At 40.3% G+C, this 23,162-nt stretch overlaps 1 protein-coding gene across 5 annotated transcripts in view; it reads right to left on the bottom strand.

Moving 5' to 3' along the window:
* The window catches only part of FMN1 (formin 1), a 434,649-nt gene that overhangs the window by 281,995 nt on the left and 129,492 nt on the right, over positions 1 to 23,162 (bottom strand). For all 5 annotated transcript variants that reach the window (XM_063716551.1, XM_024232602.3, XM_024232603.3 and 2 more), the window contains one exon: positions 22,337 to 22,454. In XM_063716551.1, the coding sequence (XP_063572621.1) occupies positions 22,337 to 22,454 (118 nt within the window). The remainder of the gene's footprint in view (positions 1 to 22,336; positions 22,455 to 23,162) is intronic.

Genomic DNA, 23,162 nt, shown 5'->3' on the forward strand with positions numbered 1-23,162 from the left:
TAGCCCCAGCTCCCCAATCACTATAACACACTGCTATCCCTTAACGTATCCTTATCTATGACACAAAAATAAATAATGAAATCAAAATCTAAACATATGCATGTATATTAAAATACAGACAGTCCCTAACTCAAAACGGTTTGACTTATGATGATTTTTCAAGTTTACAATGGTGCAAAAGTGGTAGGCATTGGTAGAAACTGTACTTTGAATTTTGATCTCTTCCCTGGTTAGTGCTATGTAGTACAATACCTTTTTGAGAAGCTGAGCAGCGAGCCATGGTGCCCAATCACAGGATCACGAAAGTAAACAACTGTTAAATCAACTTTAGCCTAAAGCTGCCTCCTTACATTTTTACATCCTAAATATTTTTCTATACATCGTGAACTATAACAAATGGAGGTGTAAACCGACTGTAGCCCACACCTGTGCCAATCACTGAGTTTTGGCCAGTCAAATGTAGCCAACTGTTCTGTGTTCAAATAAGACAAATGCCGAGCTGTAACCAACCCAGTTGTTCCTGTGTCTCACTTCCATTTCCTGTACATCACTTTCCTTTTGCCGTCTATAACTGGTTCCACCATGTGGCTGCGCAAGAATCTCTCTAAATCTGCTGTGATTCTGGGGACTCCCTGATTCACGAATCATTGCTCAATTAAACTCCTTTAACTTTAATTTGGCTGAAGTTTTTTTTAACAGATGGTGTCAGAAGTGGGATCAAAAGTGACACCCAGGAGTACTGCGTAAACAAGCAAGGTACTGACTGCAGCGGTGGCCTATATGGAGCGGCCACTGCCATGATGCTGGCTGCAGTTGGGGAGGCAGGGCCAGAGCTACATGCTCCATGGAGCCAGCGAGAGCCAGGAACAGGCAGAAGCCCCACTCCTTCTACGTTGGCAGGGCGGGAGCCTCTTGCTCCCAGGGCACAGCTGCAGCTGCCCAGCCATGGCTGTGGAACCAGGCATCCCCGTGCTCTTGAGGGCCAGAAGCAGGCAAGAGCCCTGCCCTCCTGGGCGCAACTGCAGCTGCCCAAGCCATGGCTGTGGACCTGGGCATCTCTGCACTCTCAGGGACCCAGGAAGTCCCCCTTTCCCTGCAAGGCTCAAAGGTGCCTGCTCCCACTGCCCAGCCTCTCCCCTATTCTGGTGCCTGCTCTAATCTCAGTGCGCAGTTGAGGCCTAGCCCAGGAATTGTCATAACCGAGTTGGGAATGTACACATTCAGGGCAGTGCTGACATGCCAGCCCCCTGGGGCCTTGGCGCCCTCAAGACATCCCATCCAATGAGCATGGGATGGAGGCTGAGGAGGGGCTGAGGGCAGCTTAGCACTGGCCTGCAGGTGCCCCTTGGCACAAACACTCTAGGCTCCATGAACAGTGGCAAGAGGCAGACAGGTTCCTGGGTGAAAAGGGGTAGGTCCCTAGTGAAGCCCTGCCTTCAAGCCGGGGAAGGCCTGAAGCCTGGGGGTTGGGCTGCCAGTCCCACAGACCACAGTGAGAACTTAATGGTGCTTTTTCTGGGCCCACCTATGGCCACCCATGGACCAATCAGCATGTATTTCCTCTCCTGTGAAGCCCATTAAACCCCAGACTCAGCCAGACTCAAAAAGGGACAACAGGACAACTATCTGTGGAGAGAAACTACCCACCAAAGGGTCTCCTCTCTGTGAGAGCTGAGAAGACGACGGGATGACTTGCCTGTGGAAAGGAACTACTCACCCCAGGATCTCCTCTCTGCTGAGAGCTGAAAAGGGATGAGGGGATGACCAGCTGCAGAGAGGAGCTACCCACCCCAGGGTCACCTCTCTACTGAGAGCTGAAAGGGGATGATGAGATGACCAGCTGCAGAGAGGAGCTACACACCCAAGAGTCTTCTCTCTGCTGAGAACTGAAAAAACAACAGGATGACTAGCTGTAAAGAGGAGCTACCCACTGTGGGTCTCCTCTGAGCTGTTCTATTGTTCAATAAAGTTCCTCTACACCTTGCTCCCCCCTCCACTTGTCCATGTACCTCATTCTTCCTGTTGTGAGACAAGAACTTGGGACCTGCCATATGGCAGGGCTGAAAGAGCTATAACACAAACAGGGCTGAAAACATGCCCCTTGCTTGCCACATTGTGGGTGACAAGAAGGAGAGAAAAGAGCTGCCACCCTTCAGGGAGCCCAGACCTAGGAGCTCTCCAAGCCAGGGCTGTGACACCCGCTTTGGGGCTCTGTCTGCACTTTCTGGCTTCTCCCAAGATTCCAGGTGCCACCACATTCCCTGGTGCCAGCCGTGGAAGCTGCTTGTGGTACACTTAGTCCAGCCATAGCCTCGCAGGGAGTCAGCACCCATGCTGGCACCTGGAGCTGCCCATCCCACCATAGCCAGAGTGCCTGGCTGTGGGCAGTGGCTGGACCCCATGCTCACTTGCTTATATACCCTATGCTACTCCACTTGCCCTTGGCAGGCATGGGGTCCACGCCAGTAGCACTTCCCGAGGGCAGCCCGCCAGGCCAAGTGGGCCCTGCAGGCCAGAGCAAAACTCAGGCAAAAGCGCCCCTGGCCACAGAGGTTTCTGGCTGGTAAGAAATACCCCCAAAATCCTGTAATTGTATCTGCTGGACCCACTTGTCTCCTTTGATCTCGCAGAGGGGCTGGGGATTGCAGTAAGTTCCCTCTTGGATTTCAGAGCTCCGTGGATTTGTGTTTTGAGCTATCCAAGTTTCTTTGTGCAAATTTCTGTTCCAAACTGGATTTGGAAACCACGACAGAAACTGGACTGGGTCCAGGATTGAATTTGATCTGGTAATTAACTGGCTTGGATCCAGTTAGAGGCCTTGTACAACTCACTGGGTCAGAAGGAAACTGGTAGTAAATGGTAACATTGCAGGGGTTGAAAAGTTTGGCTTTTGAAAATTCACAGGGATTTTTGTGTTCTAACCCTTTGTTTCATTTTTCGTGCACACGTAAGTAGGAAAAAAAATCATTGGCTAAATTAATTAAGGGAACCTGAAAACAAAGCCAATATTTCAAATAAAAATGGGATCCTTTCCGCCTGCCTCGGCGTCCCAAAGTGCTGGGATTACAGGCATGAGCCATCAGGCTTAAGGCTCATTTTTCACTGATTTTCTTGATATGGCATTTAATTATGAAATAATAAAAGATTCATGGATATTGTTCTCACCTTGCTGAAATGGTATTAGCTAAGATTTTAATTATTACTGCTATATAAAATGTATATTGTATCACATATAAATATATATTAGTTCTATACTTGTGAAATACCAATCTCTAGAGAAATCATTTGAATAAAAATGTCCTCATGTCAAAAAAAAAAAAAAATTGGGATCCTTAATATCTGGAAAACTGAGTTCCTTCCAGCTTATACATTAGGCCTGGGAAGCAGCGAAGTCTTACAGAATGGCAAAATGTTAATAAAGATAACTCACAGTGGAATGTTCTGAATGAACAATGCACTGAAGTGCATTTGAAAATAAGGGTCCCAAATTAGTCTCATCTAGGGATGCCTACTAATATGCAGAAGCTTCTAAAAAGATTTAGAAATGATAGGACCCATCTGGGGACAAGTTTGACACTTGCCAGTTTGATACTGGGTGCTAAGCAGAATGGCTAATGTCTATGTTTTGTCACAAGTATTTTGCTGTGGCCAGAATGAAAAATGCTAATTTGGTTACTCTATGCAACCCCTTGGTCAGCAACTTGCAAAATTGAGGATTTTGCCTGTGGTTTCATAATTTTTCTTTGTGATGCAGGATGGACCCCAGAGCTATGGTATGGCAAACAGGGTCACTGGGGTCTCTTAGGTAAAGAGAACCCAGAAACCTGACATACTGGCAAAAACGGTAAGAATTTCTTACAAGTCAGATTTCTGGTCTCTCTCTGTGCAAACTGGTTGAATGAATGGTAAAAATCACTGTTTATCTCCTGTAAACTTTTGATTAATGGAAAAAATGATTTCTGAGGCTAGTCTTAAGCTGTAGCCAATCTGGTGTGGTTTGTGTGTCTTTCTGCATGGTTCTATCATAAGGAAGAATACCTTAGGATAAAACATGGGCTTAGAACCTCATAAACCCACTGTTCAAGCCAGTCTGGCAAACTGGTCAGTAACAAACTTTGCTGCAGTTCCCTGAAACAAGCAAAAAACTGGATGAGATCTCCATTTTGTTTTATGTCCTTGGGAGCTTGATCTTGTAACCCACATGGCGGTACTTTCTTTTGGTCTCTGACATTTTACAATGGCGGTCTGGCTTAGGAAATGAGTACTTTCTGGTTAATGTCTGTGTGGCCTTTACCATTTGCTGATTCTCTTCCCCCACCATGAGCATCTTCTAGCTTCCCTTCTTATATCTTCCTCTTAGTTACCTTTGAAGATTCTAGATTTTATAAAAACTGTTTGCCACCTCTTTGAAAGTACCTCATAGACTTGTGGTTAAGTCATAACCTTAGTTGAGGCTTCTTGTTTTCACCTGTGAGGTGACTTTTGGTAAAGTTTAAAAGCAAGAAATATTGGCCACTTTGTGTGGCTAAAGTCGAGTAATAAGATATTTTTAAAAACTTCTATAAACAGTGCTATATTTAAAAGTCAGCTTAATTAAAGCAAATACTCAAGTTCTAATAGCCTGGGACACCTTGGGAAAAGCAGAGGAAGCACCACAGACCCTGTTTTGGGAAAAACCTCTGTTTTCCTCATAAAGCCTCAGAAATTAAGAGCAAATAGATCCCTCTCAAAATCTAAGGTTTTCTTCGGTTTTGCATGGTGTTAGCTGATAATTTTGAGTTATCAGGGGTATCAGGAAATGACTTTGAAGACTCCCATGGGAGATGAGCTGACTCCCTCTTTTTGAAATCCAGGATCTGGTATAAAGATGGGACCCTTAATTTCTGGAGATCTGTTTTGCCTTCCACCTGTGCCTGCTTATTATATTAGGCTGTAGAAACTGCATACTTTCCTGGCCCTATTCCTCCAAGGACTCCATCCTAAAGCAAGTAATCCAATTAAAAAAAAACTTAGAAACTGGTAAATAAAAAATCTTAAAACTATTGGATATTCTTCTATCTGTCTGAGTAGTTATATATACGTGTGTGTGTAATCTTTACATAAAAGAGCTCTAATTGGCTTAAAGAAAAGTAAGTGCTTAAATCAAATATTTTGAAAAAATTAAAAACTGTAATGCCTTTTAGTTCCTGTAGCTTTGGTAATCTTTGGGAAATAAAAAGTTTTAAAGATTATGGGGAAAATAAAAATGTCTTCAAAATGTAAACATGTGGTCTAAATTATGCAGGTCAGATATTAGGTTTGTTAAATGCTTTAAGGTCATAAACTGCTTCTTTAGCTTTCGAAAATTCTTCAGTTAACCTATTTTGGAGCGTAAGATTCTACATAAGGCCTGGGGACATGTGGAATTAGCCACATCCCTTAGCTATGCAAAGAAGTTATAAAGAAAAGAGATTATATATAAGAAAGCATCTTGTATGGTAAAATCTTGTCCTACAGTAAAATAACTGGTTATTTATTTAATAAGACTGATGTTTAGGACAATTCAGAAAGTCCAGGCATGTTGTAGATGGTCTTTGTAAGTTGTGAAAGGATTCATGAAAGGAAATTTATGCACTAAAAGTAAAAGTTTCTAACAGTTACCATTATATCATGTAATTGAGACTACTAAAAAAAAGTTTTACATGCAAGGTGCGTAAAGAAATACATTAGTCTGTTTTCATGCTGCTGATAAAGATACACTCGAGACTGGGCAATTTACAAAAAAAAAAAAAGTTTAGTGGACTTACAGTTCCATGTGGCTGAGGAGGCCTCACAATCATGGCGAAAGGCAAGGAGCAAGTCACATCTTACGTGGATGGCGGCAGGCAAAGAGAGAGTTTGTGCAAGGAAACCTCCACTTATAAAACCATCAGATTTCATGAGACTTACTATTATGAGAAGAGCATGGGAAGGACCTGCCCCCATGATTCAACTACCTCTCACCAAGTCCCTCCCACAACACATGGGAATTCAAGATAAGATTTGGGTGGGGACATAGCCAAACCGTATCAGGAAAGCAAAAGGTGCTGTTAGTAAAAGATTAAAAGAAGTCATCAAAATGTGGATTTTCTTTCCTAAATTTAGATGGTTAAAGGATTGTTTTAAATTAGGTAAGATAAAGCTAAAGGTTTCAACAAGTTGTGGAAGGTTTGTGAAAATTTAATCTTGTAAAAAAATTCTCTGTGTGAACATATTGGCCAGTCACCATCATTTTGGGTGTCAAAACTTGGTGCTAAGGCCCTAAGTTTTGGTCACATTATAACCTAAGTGAGAACCTAACCAGAAAGGGGGAATTTTTTTAAACAAAATTATGGGAGGCCCTTGTTTTGGACTTGGCTCATGCATTAGGCCCCAAGAGACAAAACCAAACAAAAATGAAGTCACTTGTGGTAAATGTGACATTATCAAACTGAGACTTTAAGGAAACACATAGCTCCTAAACCAGAACAGACCAGGTTTGTTCTCCTAAAAACAAGATGTTCCAACCTAAGGGGATACCCTCTACTCAAGTCCTTGGTCCTACCTTTGCAAAACTCACAGTTCTGTTTCCAGTGGGTTTCAAGACCAAATTAGTAATTTACAATGGTGATAGTGATAGCAATGACTAAAGTTTTGGTCAATCTCTCAAAATTGAGAAAATGACCAAAAGAGGGGAATTGTTAAATCAAGTTTAGTCTAAAGCTGCCTTGTTACATATTCAAGTTCAGCCTAAAGGTTCCTCTATACATCGTGAACTATAACAAGTGGAGGTGTAAACTGACCTTAGCCAACACCTGTGCCAATCACTGAGTTTTTGCCAATAAAATGTAGCCAACTGTCCAAATTGTGTTCAAATAAGGCAAACACTTGTTTCTGTACTTCACTTATGTTTTCTGTACATCACTTTCCTTTTGCTGTCTATAATTGTTGCTCCACCACATGGCTGCACTGGAGTCTCCCTGATTCTGCCGTGATTCTAGGGGCTGCTCAATTCATGAATTGTTTATTGTTCAATTAAACTCCTTTAAATTTAATTCAGCTGAAGTTTTTTCTTTTAACAACCAATATAACCGTCCTATTTTTCACTTTTGGTACAGTATTCAATAAATTATATTAGGTATTCAACATTTTATTACAAAATAGGCTTTGTGTTCAATGATTCTGCCCAACTATTGGCTAAAGTGTGTTCTGAGCATATTTAAGGAAGGCTTGGCTAAGGTGATGTTCAGTAGGTTAGGTGTATAACATGTATTTTGACTTACAATATTCTCAACTTATGATATGTTTAACAGGACATAACTGTATTGTAAGTCAAGGAGCATCTGTATACATATTGTTAAACTTTAGGTTGGAAAATGCTTCCTTAAGACCAGATTTCACTACATAAAACTTTTGTATAATGAAAGACACCATGAAAGAAAAGTCATGGCAAGTTAGAGCCTAAGATTCTAATACATACAATGATAAAAGGATCTTTTTTTTAAATACATAGAAAGCTTCTTCAAATCAGTAAGAAAAATGACTAAGAACGTCGTTTTCAAAAGGACCAAGAACACCAGCAAGCTCATAAGAAATCCAACTGAGCAATAAATGAAAATATGTCCAACACCACTTATATCAGAAAAATACAAATTTAAAAAACAGTGTGTGATTTTTAACCCATTACACAGGCATAAATTAAGTAAGTGCTGGTGAAGTATGAGTAATAGGCATTCTTTCTTTGGTTTAATATTCTGAGAGGCCAACTGTGTAGTATCTACCAAGTAATGGGCCAGGACACAACAATTCCACTTCAGTCCTATCAAGATATTCACAGGTATGCATAAAAACAAATATACAAGAATTTAATGACAGCATTATTTGCAAACAGTGAAAGATTCTAAGCAATTAAAGGATTCATTAATACAGGCACAGGTCTATAAATTACTACTGTATGGAATACTATGCAGCCATTAAAATAATGAGGAAGAAGGAGAGTGCTCTGTATGCATTGATATGGAAAGGTTTCAGTATATGGTAAAAAGCAGCTCATCTTAGAACAGATTTTATAGCATGACCCCATTTGTGTGGAAATAGTTTGTGTGATGTGCCACTCAGTGTACATGTATTCATGAGTGCATATACAAGTGTGTGACAAGCAATATAAGTAACTGTTCACAAGGACCCCCCTTTAAGAAGGCAGAGGGATCGGGGGATACAGAGTGAAGGATGATTTTTGCTGTTTCCTCTATATATATACCATTCTCTGAATTAGGTATGATCATTCCAGGGTATGTTTCTTTGGATTTTTTAGACTGCTTCCTTTTATCCTTCCTGAGAATCAGACGTGTCCCTCTTTAATCAGAATTGAATAAAACAATCTGGGAAAGGTTAGGGTGAATTATGGCTGGGCTGAAAGAAATGGGGGCCACATTAAAAATGGAAAGAAAAAATTAAACTGGAAGTCAGAAGACCAACTTTCTGGTCCTGGTTCTATTGTTACAGTAGGTAGCTAGTCAAAGACATGAGCAGGGCAGGAGAGGGTCCCCTGCCACCACCAGGATGTCAGGCAACCATCAGGTGATAGGTGGTTGTAACAGTGCTGCTCTAATAATAATTGGTCACAGCTGGTGCCAGAGAAAGGCAGTGTCCCAATAGATATAAACACCTGAAACTGGTGATCAGCAGCTCCCTGGTAAGATCTCAGGAGCTGGGTGAGTGGGCTCAAGCATGGGCATGAAGAGGCAAAACGGCAGAGTTTAAGTAGTATATGACCTTCCTCTGGAACACTTGACTGGTAAGGGAAAAATGGCTCAAGTGAGCACGTGTACAACTCCAATAAACACACTGTACATGCAGCCCCTCCCAAGTGCTGGCAGGCCGCTGCACATGCTGATAGCCCACTCCAAGGGAGAAATCAGGGGAGAAGGATGCAAGACCCCAGAAGCATGCCAATGTATAAACCCCAAGTCAAAGGTCAAACACTGCACTTGATGTCTCAAGTAACCCACTTGGCCCTGTTCTAAGTGTACTTTACTTCCTTTTGTTCCTGCTCTAAAGTTTTTTATTAAACTTTCACTCCTGCTCTAAAACTTGCCTTGGTCTCTCACTCTGCCTTATGTCCCTTGGTCAAATTCTTTCTTCTGAGGAGGAAAGAATTGAGGCCGCTGCTAACACTATCACTAATTAGCAAATCTAATAACCTTTCTGGACATCTATTTCTCTGCAATAAGGACAGAGCTAAACCTGATATTCTCCAAGGTTGCTTCCAGTTCAAAGAACACATGAATACTATACATAACTATGCTGGTGTCTTGCCTTGACATTCTAGTTTCCCAAATGAAATGTCTGAAAATACTTGATTTAAAATATTTTATTAAAATTATCATCGGCATGTAGCCACTAAAAATGGTTACTAGGAAGACTACAGAAAAAACATGGAAAACATTCATAGGATAAAAAGGAACTCGATAAAAATGCTGGGCTCAGCATGGACACAACCATGCAAATACACGTGCGTGGAATCAAAGAGTTAAACAAATACCCAAAAAGGAAAACAGTTACTTCACCTGTCTGGTGTCTTTTTCTGACACCAACCAATTCTCCAATATCAACACCAATTCTCTGATGTCAACTGGGTGTCCTATAATTCAATTCAATTCTGACACCAGAGTTAGCATCAGACTCCACAGGTTTACAGGCTCAGCCCCACAATGATAGTGACAGGAGGCAGTCAAATACCTAGGTAGATAGGGGTGGATCCCTGGTGAAACCCCACCTCAAAGCTAAAGACAGTTTAAAGCCTGCAAGCCAAGCTGTAAGTTAAATCCTTGGACCAGAATGAGAACTTATCTTCCCATTTGGTGCGTTTTCCTCTGATTGATCCCTACCCTTCACCTGTTTTATATATACCTACCCTTTCTAATTGGTTTTCTACACTGTCATGCCCACCTTTGAGTGGTGTCTTTGCTTTAACCTTTTTTGCACACTCACAAACCAATCAGCATGCACTACCCATTCTGAGTCCATAAAATGCCCCAGACCCAACCACAGGGAGAGAAACCACCTCACTGTGGGGGTGTGGGATCGCCCCCACTCCCCATAGTCCCTTTGCTGAAAGTTGTTCCATTGTTCAATAAAATCCTCCACTCTCATCACCCTTCAATCGTTAGTGTGACCTCATTCTTCTTGGACACTGGACAAAAGCTTGGGACCCACTGAGTGCCGGTACTCTGAAAGGCTGTAGCACTGGGCCTTTCCCCTCACTGGTGGAGGCCAGCCACACTGCTGACTGGGCTGCTAACACACCACCATCCACCGGGCTGCAGACAGCAGAACTAAAAAAGCTAATAGCACACTAACATTCCCTCTGGGGCTTTGGGGTCACAGGCACTGCTGCCTGGGCACCACCACATTCCCCTTGAGATAACATGCCTGGTCTGGCAATGGGCACTGCACAGAAGTTGCTCCTATGTTGGCACTTGGAGCTGCCAGCCAAACCCCACACTCGTTCACTCATGTGCTCACTCCCACAAGCGGCTGAGTGCAGCGGGCCGAGTAGACAGGGTGCCCCTGCTGCAAGTTCAGCAAAGGGGCCAAGAAGAATCCCGCTTCAACAAGACTGCCCTCATTTTGGAGGCCAATAGCAAGTACTGGGTCCTCAGAATATCCATACATCTGACTAACTTGGCTACAAACTTGGGTATTCCCACAATACTCCCCCGATCTCAAGTTTGATAATTTCCTAGAAAAGACTCACAGACCTTAAAAAAAAAAATGCTGTGCGTATTGTTATAATGTATTATAAAGAATACAAATGAGCTGCCAAATGGAGAGGTATAGGTGAAGTCCAGAAGGGTCTCTAGTAAAGGAGCCTCTGCCCCTGTGGAGCTGGGGCATGCTACTTCTCCAACATGAGAATGTGTTTGTTAACTTAGAAACTCTCTAAACGCTATGGTTTAGGGTTCTTTCTTTTTTCTTTGTTTTCTTTCTTTTTTCCTTTTCTTTTCTTTCTTTCAGAGTTTTTAATGTAGATTTCACTATGTAGGCATGATTAAGTAAGTAAATCACTGGACACTGGTGAATGAACTCAATCTCCAGTGCCTCTCCTCTCCCTGAGGGTTGAGGAGGTGCTAAAAAATCCAACCCTCTAATGAAGATGTGAACCTTCCAGTGTCCAACCCCCATCCTAAAACTTTCTAGGGGCTTTACCAAGAGTCATCTCATTAGCATAAACTCAAGTACAGTTGAAATGGGCTCACTGAATAATAAAAAATCCACATATTACTCCTATTTCTCAGGAAATTCAAAGGGTTTTAGGAGATCTGTGCCTGGAAATAGAGACAAAGACCAAAAATATATTTCCTACTATACAACTAAATATACATTTCTGGTTACATTCCACCATCTCACCAAGATGTTCTTTAAGAGTATTTCTATAATCCTGTAAATTAAAAGGTTAGATTTTTTCATCTAAATATTCTTATATTTATTAAGTCCTCATCTATCACTATGGTATCATTTCGTTTTTACATGGGTTTGGATCAAGTAAAGGTGCCTTTCCCCAAAAAAATTTTTAGAATGTAAAAAATGGTTCCTGTAAGAAAAGAAAGGCATGATCTTAACAATGTTGCATCCATCTATACTATTTCGTACCGAGAAGCAAGAGCAATCTGTTTATCAAACCTAATTACCCTTTCCCTCCTCTTCTACATGAAATGGTCACAATAGATCAGGTAGAGAGAAAGAAAACTAAACACTTTGCAAACATCAAAAAGGAGTTGAAGAAATGAGGGATCCCTCCATGAGGCAGACAACATAAAGCCAATTACAGCTTCCGGAAAATGCAGGCTGAGATTCTTTCCGACAGTTTTTGGTGAAAGCTTTTATGTCTCAGTTATTTAAAACTCTATACTGCCTGATTATTCATGGATCAGTTCTAGCTACTTGTATCTTATATGGAAATACAAAGAGCTGAGAGTAACCAAGGAACAAGGACACATTCTAGCAGGGTATCATAACTGATTACAGAGTTATAGTTGTAAACCAAAAGTAAAATTTGAAGCCCTCCATCCCCTGCAACCATCTGAATGGACTCTCTCCTCAGCCATAGCACTCAAAAATTTAACCTGAACAACTGGTTCAGGCCATGAAGGGAAGTGGGGATTGGACATGCCTCATTATATCCCTGCAGCATTAATATCAACATAGACCTTAAGTCTGATAAACATCTATAATCTATTCTCTCTGAAGCCTGCCATCTGGAGGCTTCAAATGCATGATAAAACCTTGGTCTCCGCAACCCCTTATCTTAACCCAGACATTCCTCTCTACTGATGATAACTCTTTCAACCAATTGCCAATCAAAATATGTTTAAACCTACCTATCACCTGGAAGTCCCCCCACACCTTCGAGTTGTCCTACCCTTCCAGATTTAACCAATGAAAACCTTACATCTTTACATCTATTGATTAATGTACTACGTCTCCCTCAAATGTATAAAAGCAAGCTGTACCCTGATCACCTTGGGTACATGTTGTCAGGTTTTGTGTTCACACAGTCATTAAGACAGTGTGAAACTGGTACAAGGCTAGACAAAGCTACAGAACAGTGGAACAATACAGCCCAGAAGGTGAAGGTAGGCTTTTCAATAAACAATTCTGGGTAATTTGGACAGAAAAACAAATTTGACTGTACTTCAACTCATAGACAAAAAAACAAACAAAAAAAATCAACGCCCAGTATATTGCAGGTCTAAATGACAAATGAAGAGCACTAACAATTTTTAAAGATAATTAAAATATATATATTTTCATGATTGGGTTAGAAAAATAAGAAGGCTCAAAATGCCCTAACCAATAAAACCAGATTCATTAGAGTAAAACTGAGAATTTATCCTAAAAAAAACCCACTATTAAGAGAGAAAAAACACTTGCAACACACTTAACCAAAGAGCTCAAATCCAGCATATAAAAATAACTTCTCTACAAATTAATATGAGAAAGAGAGACAATTCATTAAAATTAAGTGACTCAGACAGACACCCCACAAGAGGATACGCAATGGCCATGAAAAAGTGCTCAGCCTGGCTGGTAATCAAGGAAACACCAATTAAAACCAGAATGAGCTCAAATTAGAAAAACCAAACACACCAAATGACAAGAATGTGGAGTAACCAGCACTGCCATATGCTGCTGGTGGATGTATAAACAGATAAAAATCCCTTTGAAACACTGTTTAGCATCATCTGCTGACATAGAATCCAGATATGCCCTATTACCAGCAATTCTATTTCCAGGTATACACCCAAAAGAAATGTCTCCCTGCATTTACCAAAAGGCATGTCCAAGGGTGTTCAGAGCAATGTTTGCCATTAAAAGAAAAACCTTAGCCAAATTAAGTTTAACAAAGTTTAATTGAGCAAAGGACAATTCGAGAATCAGGCAGTCTCCTGGGCCAGAGCAGGCTGAGAGACCCCAGTGCAGCCATGTGGCAGAAGATTCATAGTCAGAAAAAGGAAAATGACATACAGAAACCCAAAGTGAGGTACAGAAACAGCCAGATTGGTTACAGCTCAGCGTTTACCTTATTTTAACACAGTCTGAACAGCTGGCCCCCTTTGATTGGCCAAAACTCAGTGACTGCCACAAGAGTAGGCTACAGTCTGTTTATACCTCCATTTGGGTTACAGTTCACTATGTACATAGAAACCTTAAGGTAAAACTTAAAATACATAAGGAGGCAGCCTTAGGCTTAACTTGATTTAGCATTGTAACAGCCACAAACTTTGAACAACATCAGTGTCCACCATCATTAGAATTGGATAAATATATTGCAATATATTCATACAATGGAATACTATAGGGGAATGAAAATAAATGAACTACCGGTACATGTAGCAACATATATGATTCTCACAAGCATAATGTTAACAGAAAGAAGCCAGACACAAAATGAGTTAATTTATATTAAGTTCAAAAGCAGATGAAACTAGGCCGGGCACAGTGGCTCACACCTGTAATCCCAGCGCTTTGGGAGGCTGAGGCAGGTGATCACTGGAGGTCAAGAATTCAAGACCAGTCTGGCCAACATGGCGAAACCCCATCTCTACTAGAAATACAAATAAATTAGCCAGGCATGGTGGCACACACTTGTAATCTCAGCTACTTGGGAGGCTGAGGCAGAAGAATGGCTTGAACCCAGAGGCAGTGGTTGCAGTGAGCTGAGATGGCACCACTGTACTCCAGCCTGGGTGACAGAGCAAGACTCCATCTTAAGAAAAGCAGATAAAACTAACCTATAGTATTACAAGTTAGGATAGTGGTTTTCTTTGAGGGAAAGGGAAATTGTAGCAATTGGAAGGGGGCAAGAAGGAACCTTCTGTCGTGCTAAAGATGTACTATTTATTGATCTACATAGTGGTTACCTGGGTGTGTTCACTTTGCTATAACTCAGAGCTATATACTCTTGTGTACTTTTCTCTATTTTTGTTATTCTTCTATAAAAACTGGTTTAAAAAAAGAAAAGTCAGTAGTGCTGCAGTTGAACTTCATATATATTGTATTATCTTTACAATAATTGTTTAAAATTATCATTACCCTCCTTTTTAGAGACAAGGATGAAAATCCAAAGAATTATCTTGCCGCATGTCACAGCTGGCACATGACAGAGCCAAAGCTTCGAACTCAAGTTTAGTTGATGCTCAAACCCATGAACCCCTGCAGTAAAAGTAATGTCAAACTTAATTATGTCTTCAGGACTTCCCGGTCCTACTTTCCTTTCCCTCTGAAATCATTTTCTACCTTTCTCATCTCATGTTCTCACCCCTTCATCAAGTGCTTCCCCTTATCTTGGGGGGAAAAGTGCTTCCGAGTTTACCTATTGCAACTTTGGGTTTAGTTATTTCTCAGAAATAATTTGTTCTACAAAAGAAGAAAAAATTGTTATTTACAATTTCCCATCTGGTTTCTATGGAGAGGGGATCTGAAAGAGTGTGCTCTATTTGCTGAGCTAGTTGATGGCTATAAGCACATGAAAAGCGGACTGAGCGGAAGGAACTCAACTGCAAGTGAAAAGGTGTGGTGGGGCTGCTGGTGGAAAGGAGTGGTGGGGCTGGTGGTGGAAAGGTGTGGTGGGGCTGGTGGTGGAAAGGTGTGATGGGGGTGGTGGTGGAAAGGTGTGGCGGGGCTGCTGGTGGAAAGGTGTGATGGGGGTGGTGGTGGTGGAAAGGTGTGGTGGTGGTGGTGGAAAGGTGTGGTGGGGCTGGTAGTGGAAAGGTGTGATGAGGGTGCTGGTGGCGGAAAGGTGTGGTGGGGGGGCTGGTGGTGGAAAGGTGTGGTGGGGCTGGTGGTGGAAAGGTGTGATGAGGGTGGTGGTGGAAAGGTGTGGTGGGGCTGCTGGTGAAAAGGTGTGATGAGGGTGGTGGTGGAAAGGTGTGGCGGGGCTGCTGGTGAAAAGGTGTGGCGAGGCTGCTGGTGGAGGAGGCTGAAGCCAGGATGGTGGAGAGGCCGCTTGGTGGATGATCTGGAGAAAGAACACTTGGTGGCTGGCAATAGACAAAGATTTGCAGAACAGAAGAAAAATGAAGCCACCTGGGTAGAAATTATGAGAAAGACGACGACTACTGAAAGATGTTTGTAAAAATGTGGTGTGGAATATGGAATATCAATCTCATTCTAATCTTCCCAAAAGAGGCCTCAAAGTAGACTGAATGCACTGGTTTTATTTTCTCTAAAACCCAGTAAAACCACTGAAAGAACTCTTAAAATAAAAATGTTTGTTCGTGTACCTCCCAAAACCATTTACATGTACACCATGCATTTTACCTTACAAACTGTGGCTCAACGCATGGTAGTTGAATGAACCTCACCTGAACTTTCCAAGAATCCACAGATTAGAAGCATTTTTATTTGCTTGAAATTGCTTATGCTTCATAGCATTAAAAATACCATTCCCTCCCTTCTTTGATTCCTATTTGAGGAATCAAAAGAACAGCAAGAAACAACCAAGTGAGTTTTTACAGGTGAGTCCAGTGAGCCAGGATGGCCTCATATGCTCTACTTTACTGTTCAGGTCCACTCAGTTCAGATCCCATAATTTGTAATAACCTGCATAATTTTTTATTGACAAATCATAGTTGTATACCTTTACGGGGTATATGATGTGGTGTTTCGATACAGGCATACAATGTGGTATGATTAAATTAAGCTAATTAACACATGCATCACCTTTCCTGCATATCATTTGTTATGGTGAGACATTTGAAATCTATTCTTATTCTGAAATACAGAATACATTATTTTTTACTATAATCACACTGCTGTGCAATAGATCACAAAACCTATTTCTCCTGTTTATCTAAAATGTTGTGCCCTTTGATCAACAACTCTCCACTCCCTCCGTCTCACATCCCCAGCCTCTGATAACCATCATTTTATTCTCTACTTCTATAAGTTCAACTTTATTAGATTCCACATATAAGTGAGATGATGCAACATTTGTCTTTCTTGTGCCTGGCTCATTTCACATAGCATAAGGTCCTCCTGATACATCCACATTGGCACAAATGAGAGAATCCCCCCCCCCCAACCTTTTAAGGCTGATTGGTATTCCATTGTGTATATATAACATAGTTTATATATCCATTCACCCATTGATGAGATGAATACTTACACTGATTTAATGTCTTGGCTATTGTGAATAGTTCTACAATGAACATAGGAGTGTAGTTATCTCTTTTACATATTGGTTTCAGTTCCTTTGGATATATGCCCAGAAGTGTGATTACTGGGTCATTTTGTAGTTCTATTTTTAGTTTTTTCAGGAACTTCCATATCATTTTCCATAATGGCTGTACTAATCTACGTTCCCACAAAAAATGCTTCTCATCCCATGTGTTGTTGGATCTTTAGATACTGGTATATTGGCAAAAAGATTTAAAAAAATTTGAATCCATCACTCTTCAATTTGAGACTATCCTTATCTCCAAATTATAATTCCAACTCATAATTATTACACATAATTTATCAACAGATTATTAAGTTATGTGTATCTTTCAGCAATTCATAATCTCACTACTGTCATGTGTAAAATGAGTAAGTTAAACTAAATGACCTAAGATGTTTGCAGCTCTGTTTTTTATATTCTAAAAACTGAGAATCTATATTTTAATCTCTTGCTTCTACTCTCCTGAGCCAAATATCTTTACTAATATTTCCTTGAACACAATATGTGATTCTTGAGTCTCCAGTCCCCACTTTTGATTCCTCTCCTAAAAGTCAAGCTTTAGTTCCCATTTATGTTGGGAGAGTCAGTCTCCTCTCTAGAGCTCCCAGCTGTGTACGTATAACTAAGTGGAAGCTTAGCACAAAACACTTCACCTCTAGTTTCCCAGTAAACCTTTTTCTGCACCCACGAACTGCAAGACATTTCTGGTCTTTAGTCTGTACAGCTTCCAATTTCTAGGCTATCACAATCCAATCAACTCCATGCAAATGATGATAGCAGGCTACAGGGGTTACAGGGATCTATGAAAGATAGTACAATGCACAAACCCATTCCCCAGACGGTGAAAGAGAAAGGATAATTTGTCTGGACACATAACTTTAAAGGAAAATCCACTGCTGACTAACGCAGCCTGTTAGCTATGAATGCAGAAATTAAAACTCAAATTATAGTAGGCCTGTAAAGTAGTACGAGGTGTTTATAGCTCTCTTTGACTGATAAAGCAAGGATATCTGACTTACCAGGAAGGGTGGCAAACAGCTCTCATATAATGAAGTAAATTAAAATGAGAAACAAACCAGAAAATCGATGGATCTTTATTAAATTGAGGAATGGGTTATTTCTCTATTTAATTTAAAATACTCTAAATAGGGATGTTTCTGAATTGCTCCTAGGTTCTGAGGAAAGATGTGCTCCTGGAGAGGCCACATGTCTTGACAATTCGCTTACTTTCAATAACTACAATGTATTTATTGTGCTAAGTTCTCTTCTCTACAAAAGCTATGGTCCTCACACTCAGCAGGGCAGTACATCTGCCACTCCCCAGCCCCAGGCCAGCTCTGAGATGCTGCAGGTAGAGAGAAAAGCTTTTCCAGATGCACACTGAGAGAGAAACCACATATGCACAATTCAACTCAGAAAGCATGAGTGTTTTTCTTCAAACTTTTTTCTTTCTCATTCTGTGAGTAATTCAGTCACTGACAATTCCCTAAATGGTATCATTTTAATTCCAAAAACATTAACCTCACTTCCCCTGAGGATTTTGAGATGTACATCATGACAATGTATTTTTTTAAATGTCTTAATAATGAGAAATTTCAGGCAGTCCTTCATAATACAAAATAGGAGATGCAGGCGAAAGGAAGCCCAGCTTTGGGTTGAGTGTTTGGAACAGGTTCTTCCTCTGAACCTCGAGGTGCCCACAGATAACTGTGGGGTGGGGTAGAGGGTCTAAAATATATGTTAAATTCGGTGTCATGTTTTCTTCTGTGGCTTTCTATCATTGCTAGATTTTAAAGGAGTCTAAAAATATGAAGAATCACTAACCACAGTAAAACTGAGGGAAGGTACCACAGGTCAGTCCAAATGTATCCTTCACCCAGTCAAGCCCTGGCCCTGGGGAGAAAATCACCTGCAATAAAGCCAGCGTGCTCGAGTCACTAGAGGCTTAGGAGCATATTAGACTTCTAAGAAAAACAAATCACAAGAAGCAAATCCATACCATGTATTTATCTTTTAAAAAATATGCCAGGGAAGATATTTAGAAAAAAATACAAAATATATACATATACACAAATATATATTTATATGTAAATAAATATCATATATTTAATTTACCGAATGTCAAGAAACTTTGAATAGTTTCATAAGACATGCTCCTCGTGAAGTTACTAAGCATTTTCATTCCTACCTCACACTGATTTATAAATTAATACAATTCCAATAAAAATTTTAAGTTTTTCTAGAAGAATGAATATATAAGGAAATCCAAAAACATTTTTTAAAAGCATGCAAAAGAAATGGAAACGTCAGATTCTGAGATGTATTGTAATGCTACAATAAGACATAGTATAATATACAAACATATCAAAGACAACAGAAAACCCCCAACAGTCCAAAACAATATAGAGGAAATAATTATTCCAAAATTCTGGTATAGAATTAATTAGCAATTTAGGAAAAAAGTTGTCTTTGATCTGTACCTCAGACTGTATATCAAATTAAAGTTTTCATATGAAATGGAGTGATGGAAAGAGAGAAAAAAAGAAGTAGAAGGAAACCCATTAAGAAATGTGAAAACATTGGTAAACTTAGATCAGAGAAAGTCTTTTAAGCTAAAAGAAGAATCAGAAATTATATAATGAAAGGACAGATTTGATTCTGTAAATATTTAAAACTTCCACACATCAGAAAACACAGTAAAATTAAAAACAAATGATAAAAAGTGAAGTAACAGTTTCAAAAATGTAATTTTTAGGGATAGGTATTTAGCAAGAAAAAACAACTATGGCAATATAGTAATATACATCAGAAACCTTAAAAAGGCATATACTCTTATGTACAGCAATTCTACCTATAAGCATTTATCCTAAGATAAAATACTTATAGACAAAGACTTACAGTACTGTTATTTATAATACATCATGTATAACTCAAATAAATTTTTATAATTAGTAAAAAGCATTTAAAGAGTTTAAATAAGAACAGTAGGCCAGGCGCAGTGGCTCACGCCTGTAATCCCAGCACTTTGGGAGGCCGAGGTGGGGGGATCACGAGGTCAAGAGATTGAGACCATCCTGGCCAACACGGTGAAACCCCATCTCTACTAAAAATACAAATAAATAGCCGGGCGTGGTGGCGGGCGCCTGTAGTCCCAGCTACTCGGGAGGCTGAGGCAGGAGAATGGCGTGATCCTGGGAGGCGGAGCTTGCAGTGAGCCGAGATGGCGCCACTGCACTCCAGCCTGGGTGACAGAGTGAGACTCCGTCTCAAAAAAGTAATAATAATAACTGGAAAAGAACAGTAGTCTATGATTTAAATTCTATTTTTCAGTATTAAATTCACGTAAGCCTAGTTTCAAAATAATGACAACAGTTTCTCTGAAATAGAATCATAGAAAGTTTCTTTTGCTTCATGATTTTTCTGGATATCTTCAAATTTTACTTTATTTTGTAATGTAGGGGAACATTTAAAACCTTATGAGAGATTTTCTGAGATCAGTAAACAAACCCTTCACATTAAGATGAAGTAGGCTTCTATAGAGCAAGCCTCGAATAATAGCCATATATTTTCTATGAACTGATTTTACTAGAAAATATAACCCTCCCACAGGATGATAAAAACAGAAGTTTGTCTTTGTGCCCTTGTACTAAAATCCCGTGTCATGCGGTAAGACAACACCAGCACGTGTGTGCAGATTCTTCTCCAGGAAGGCTTTAGAAGCCTCTCCGCCCAGGGCCTGCTGGGTGCTCATGGTGGCAGTGTAACTGTGCAGGGGATCTTCTATGTGCCTCTCCAGGTCTGCGCCCTTTCTGGGTCCCATTGACAGGCCTGAAATGATAGCCTCAAGTGGCTCCCAGTCTACTGACTTCTCTTTGGGTTTGGCCAATGGGAATGACGGTGAGGGACCAGAGAGTGGGATGAGAAGAGATCAGGCTGTGTGCCCTCAGCTCCCAGCCTGGCATGTCACTATGGACTGGCAGCACCTCCCTGCTGAGGGCTGCAGGTCCTGCCCAGCAGCTGCCTCCACAACACTCAGCCTCCCTCTTAAGTTCTAGTTTTCGATAGCGACTCCTACTCTTGCCCCTTCAGGCCTGGGTGTGGTAAAAGCTTCTCCTTGATACTGGCCCCAGAGTAGCGCTCTCTTACTGCTTTTTCTAAACCCCGTCTGTACCTTTGTGAAGGGTCTCTAATAAACTCTCCTCAAATCACTCCATTTGAGTGCCACCTGATTCCTGATTAGTACGACCCTCATTGATACAGTCATATATGTAATTACCCTAGAGAAAATAAAGTTAAGTGCGTTTGGACTAAACAAAGCAAAAGGAAAAAAGTGATCTAACGCGGTTTAGGAAATTTTCCATTCAAGTTTGGGTTACACAGAAGTTTAGCCCTATGCAACTTCCATGCTTCAATTACCTAGAACATCCTTATGCTTTCTTTACTGCTGTGTCTGAATTGCTCTGCTCAGATGAAACAATCATTTCCCACCCTTATGCTGTTCATTCTTACACAATTATGATTTTTGGAAAATCAAATGCGGGCAAGAAGACTTAAATCTCTATACATATTTTCATTAAGGATACGAGTTTTCATCCTATCAGTCAAACACCACAGAAAGAAAATGCTATGAAGTAACCAATGCCCTGCAGAATCATAAGCTGCAACTGTGTAAACGAAAGTTGAAATGATCTCAAGATTCAACTGCCAGTGTGTTCTCAATCACTGGAGTAATTTGATATTATGGAAAAACCTACTGAACCACCCAACTTTGATCTGTTCATGTCTATCAATTAACAGGAATGGAAAGAAGTATTTTTCTATAACCAGATAGATAGATAGACCTTAATGCACACATACACCTAATAAAAACAACAAATAGAAGCCACGTATAGGTAATCTCCAAATATCAGGAAGAAGACAGAGAGGTTTCAGGGATATATACACACACATGCAATTCTTAATATCTTATATACCCATCCTCTAATGCTTTGGTGTCATTTTACAGTTCATGTGAAACTTTCACTTAAATAGTAACCATAACTAGATTCCCATTTCATTTAAATAAATTCAAGTAAAGTTCCTAGGCAGGTTTCCAGAGAGTTAGGTTGCTTTAAAGTTGGCCATGCATTAAATAAAGCTTTGTCTCACAAAAGTGAACGAGTAACTGATATGGTATCTGTACATTCACTCTGCACAAGGTTCCTTTAACTCAAAAGCATTACTCAAAGACAAACAACAAATCAAATTACAGCTCTAGAGAACCATACTCTGCCTCTTCTAGCAACACTGCCAGCTCACAAAATTGTATGAGGACCAACCACCGGCTTCCTCGATTTGCAATCTGCCTTCTCCATCAGGTCCCCCAAGGTTCTCCTACTTCACACACATGCCCCCTTTCATTCATTCCACTGCATTCATCTTTCATCTTTCAGAGGGGCTCGTTAACAATAAGTGTGCAAAGGTTCACTTTAACAGCAAAACCAAAAAGAAAGCCTTCAGCATTACATTTTATAATGAAATAAAACCCCAAATTCTGAGAGTCAACTAAGCTAGAACTAAAAGCCATTGCAGGAAGAGATTCATTCCTGGGTCCCTAGCTTCTTTTCACATTACCTGCTTCAGTGTACTTCAGTCCCACTTTTTCTTCTGCGTCTTTTGTCTTTGGCGGTGGCCAGACAGCTTGAAGTCTGCCAGGAGTCCTGTCATCCTGCTCAGTCGGGCTGTGGTCAGGCTGTTGAAAGAGCAGGCAAATAATAAGTGAAATGTAGTCAGAGCCAATTAATTCCTGAAAAATGACATGCTAACCCTAATTCTGAAGTTAATTTTAATGGCTAGTTGCACATTGCTCTCGTTCACTATAATTGAGATATCTCACTATAGTGTGACCCTTTTCCAGAAGTGTAACGTGATCAGTTGAGGTGAAAATTTAAAACTACAACAACAAAAAAACCTCAAGGCTAAGTATGTATCACACAACCCTTAAAAGATGATTTTTATTATATAATTATTTGAAAAAGCACAAATATACTTTGACCTGAAGATACAGACATAAATGTACTACACTGATGTGCATTTATAGGAATGTTTACAAATGTATCCTGGACTCCAGGATTAACATAAAGACTAATTTCAAGAACATCAGTGGTAGACCAAGACACACTTTTTCAAACATTCCACACTGCTAATTTCCTTTTATTCCTACAAACGAATGAATGAGATTGCCTTCATATTCCAGTCATTTTTATATGGGTTGATTTTTACAACTAGGAGAATGTTATATTGTGCTTGGTTTTTTAACTGCAGTCTGAGAAATTCTGCCAAAGACTTTCATTTTTAACATTTTAACTGAATATTTTAAATATACAGGAGGAATGATGATCATACACTGAATTGATATTAAGCAAGAAATTCTATTTATTGTTCTTCGGATCGTTTAAGA

The sequence above is a fragment of the Pongo abelii genome, chromosome 16 (genome assembly GCF_028885655.2).
Source record: "Pongo abelii isolate AG06213 chromosome 16, NHGRI_mPonAbe1-v2.0_pri, whole genome shotgun sequence".
NCBI lineage: Eukaryota > Metazoa > Chordata > Mammalia > Primates > Hominidae > Pongo > Pongo abelii.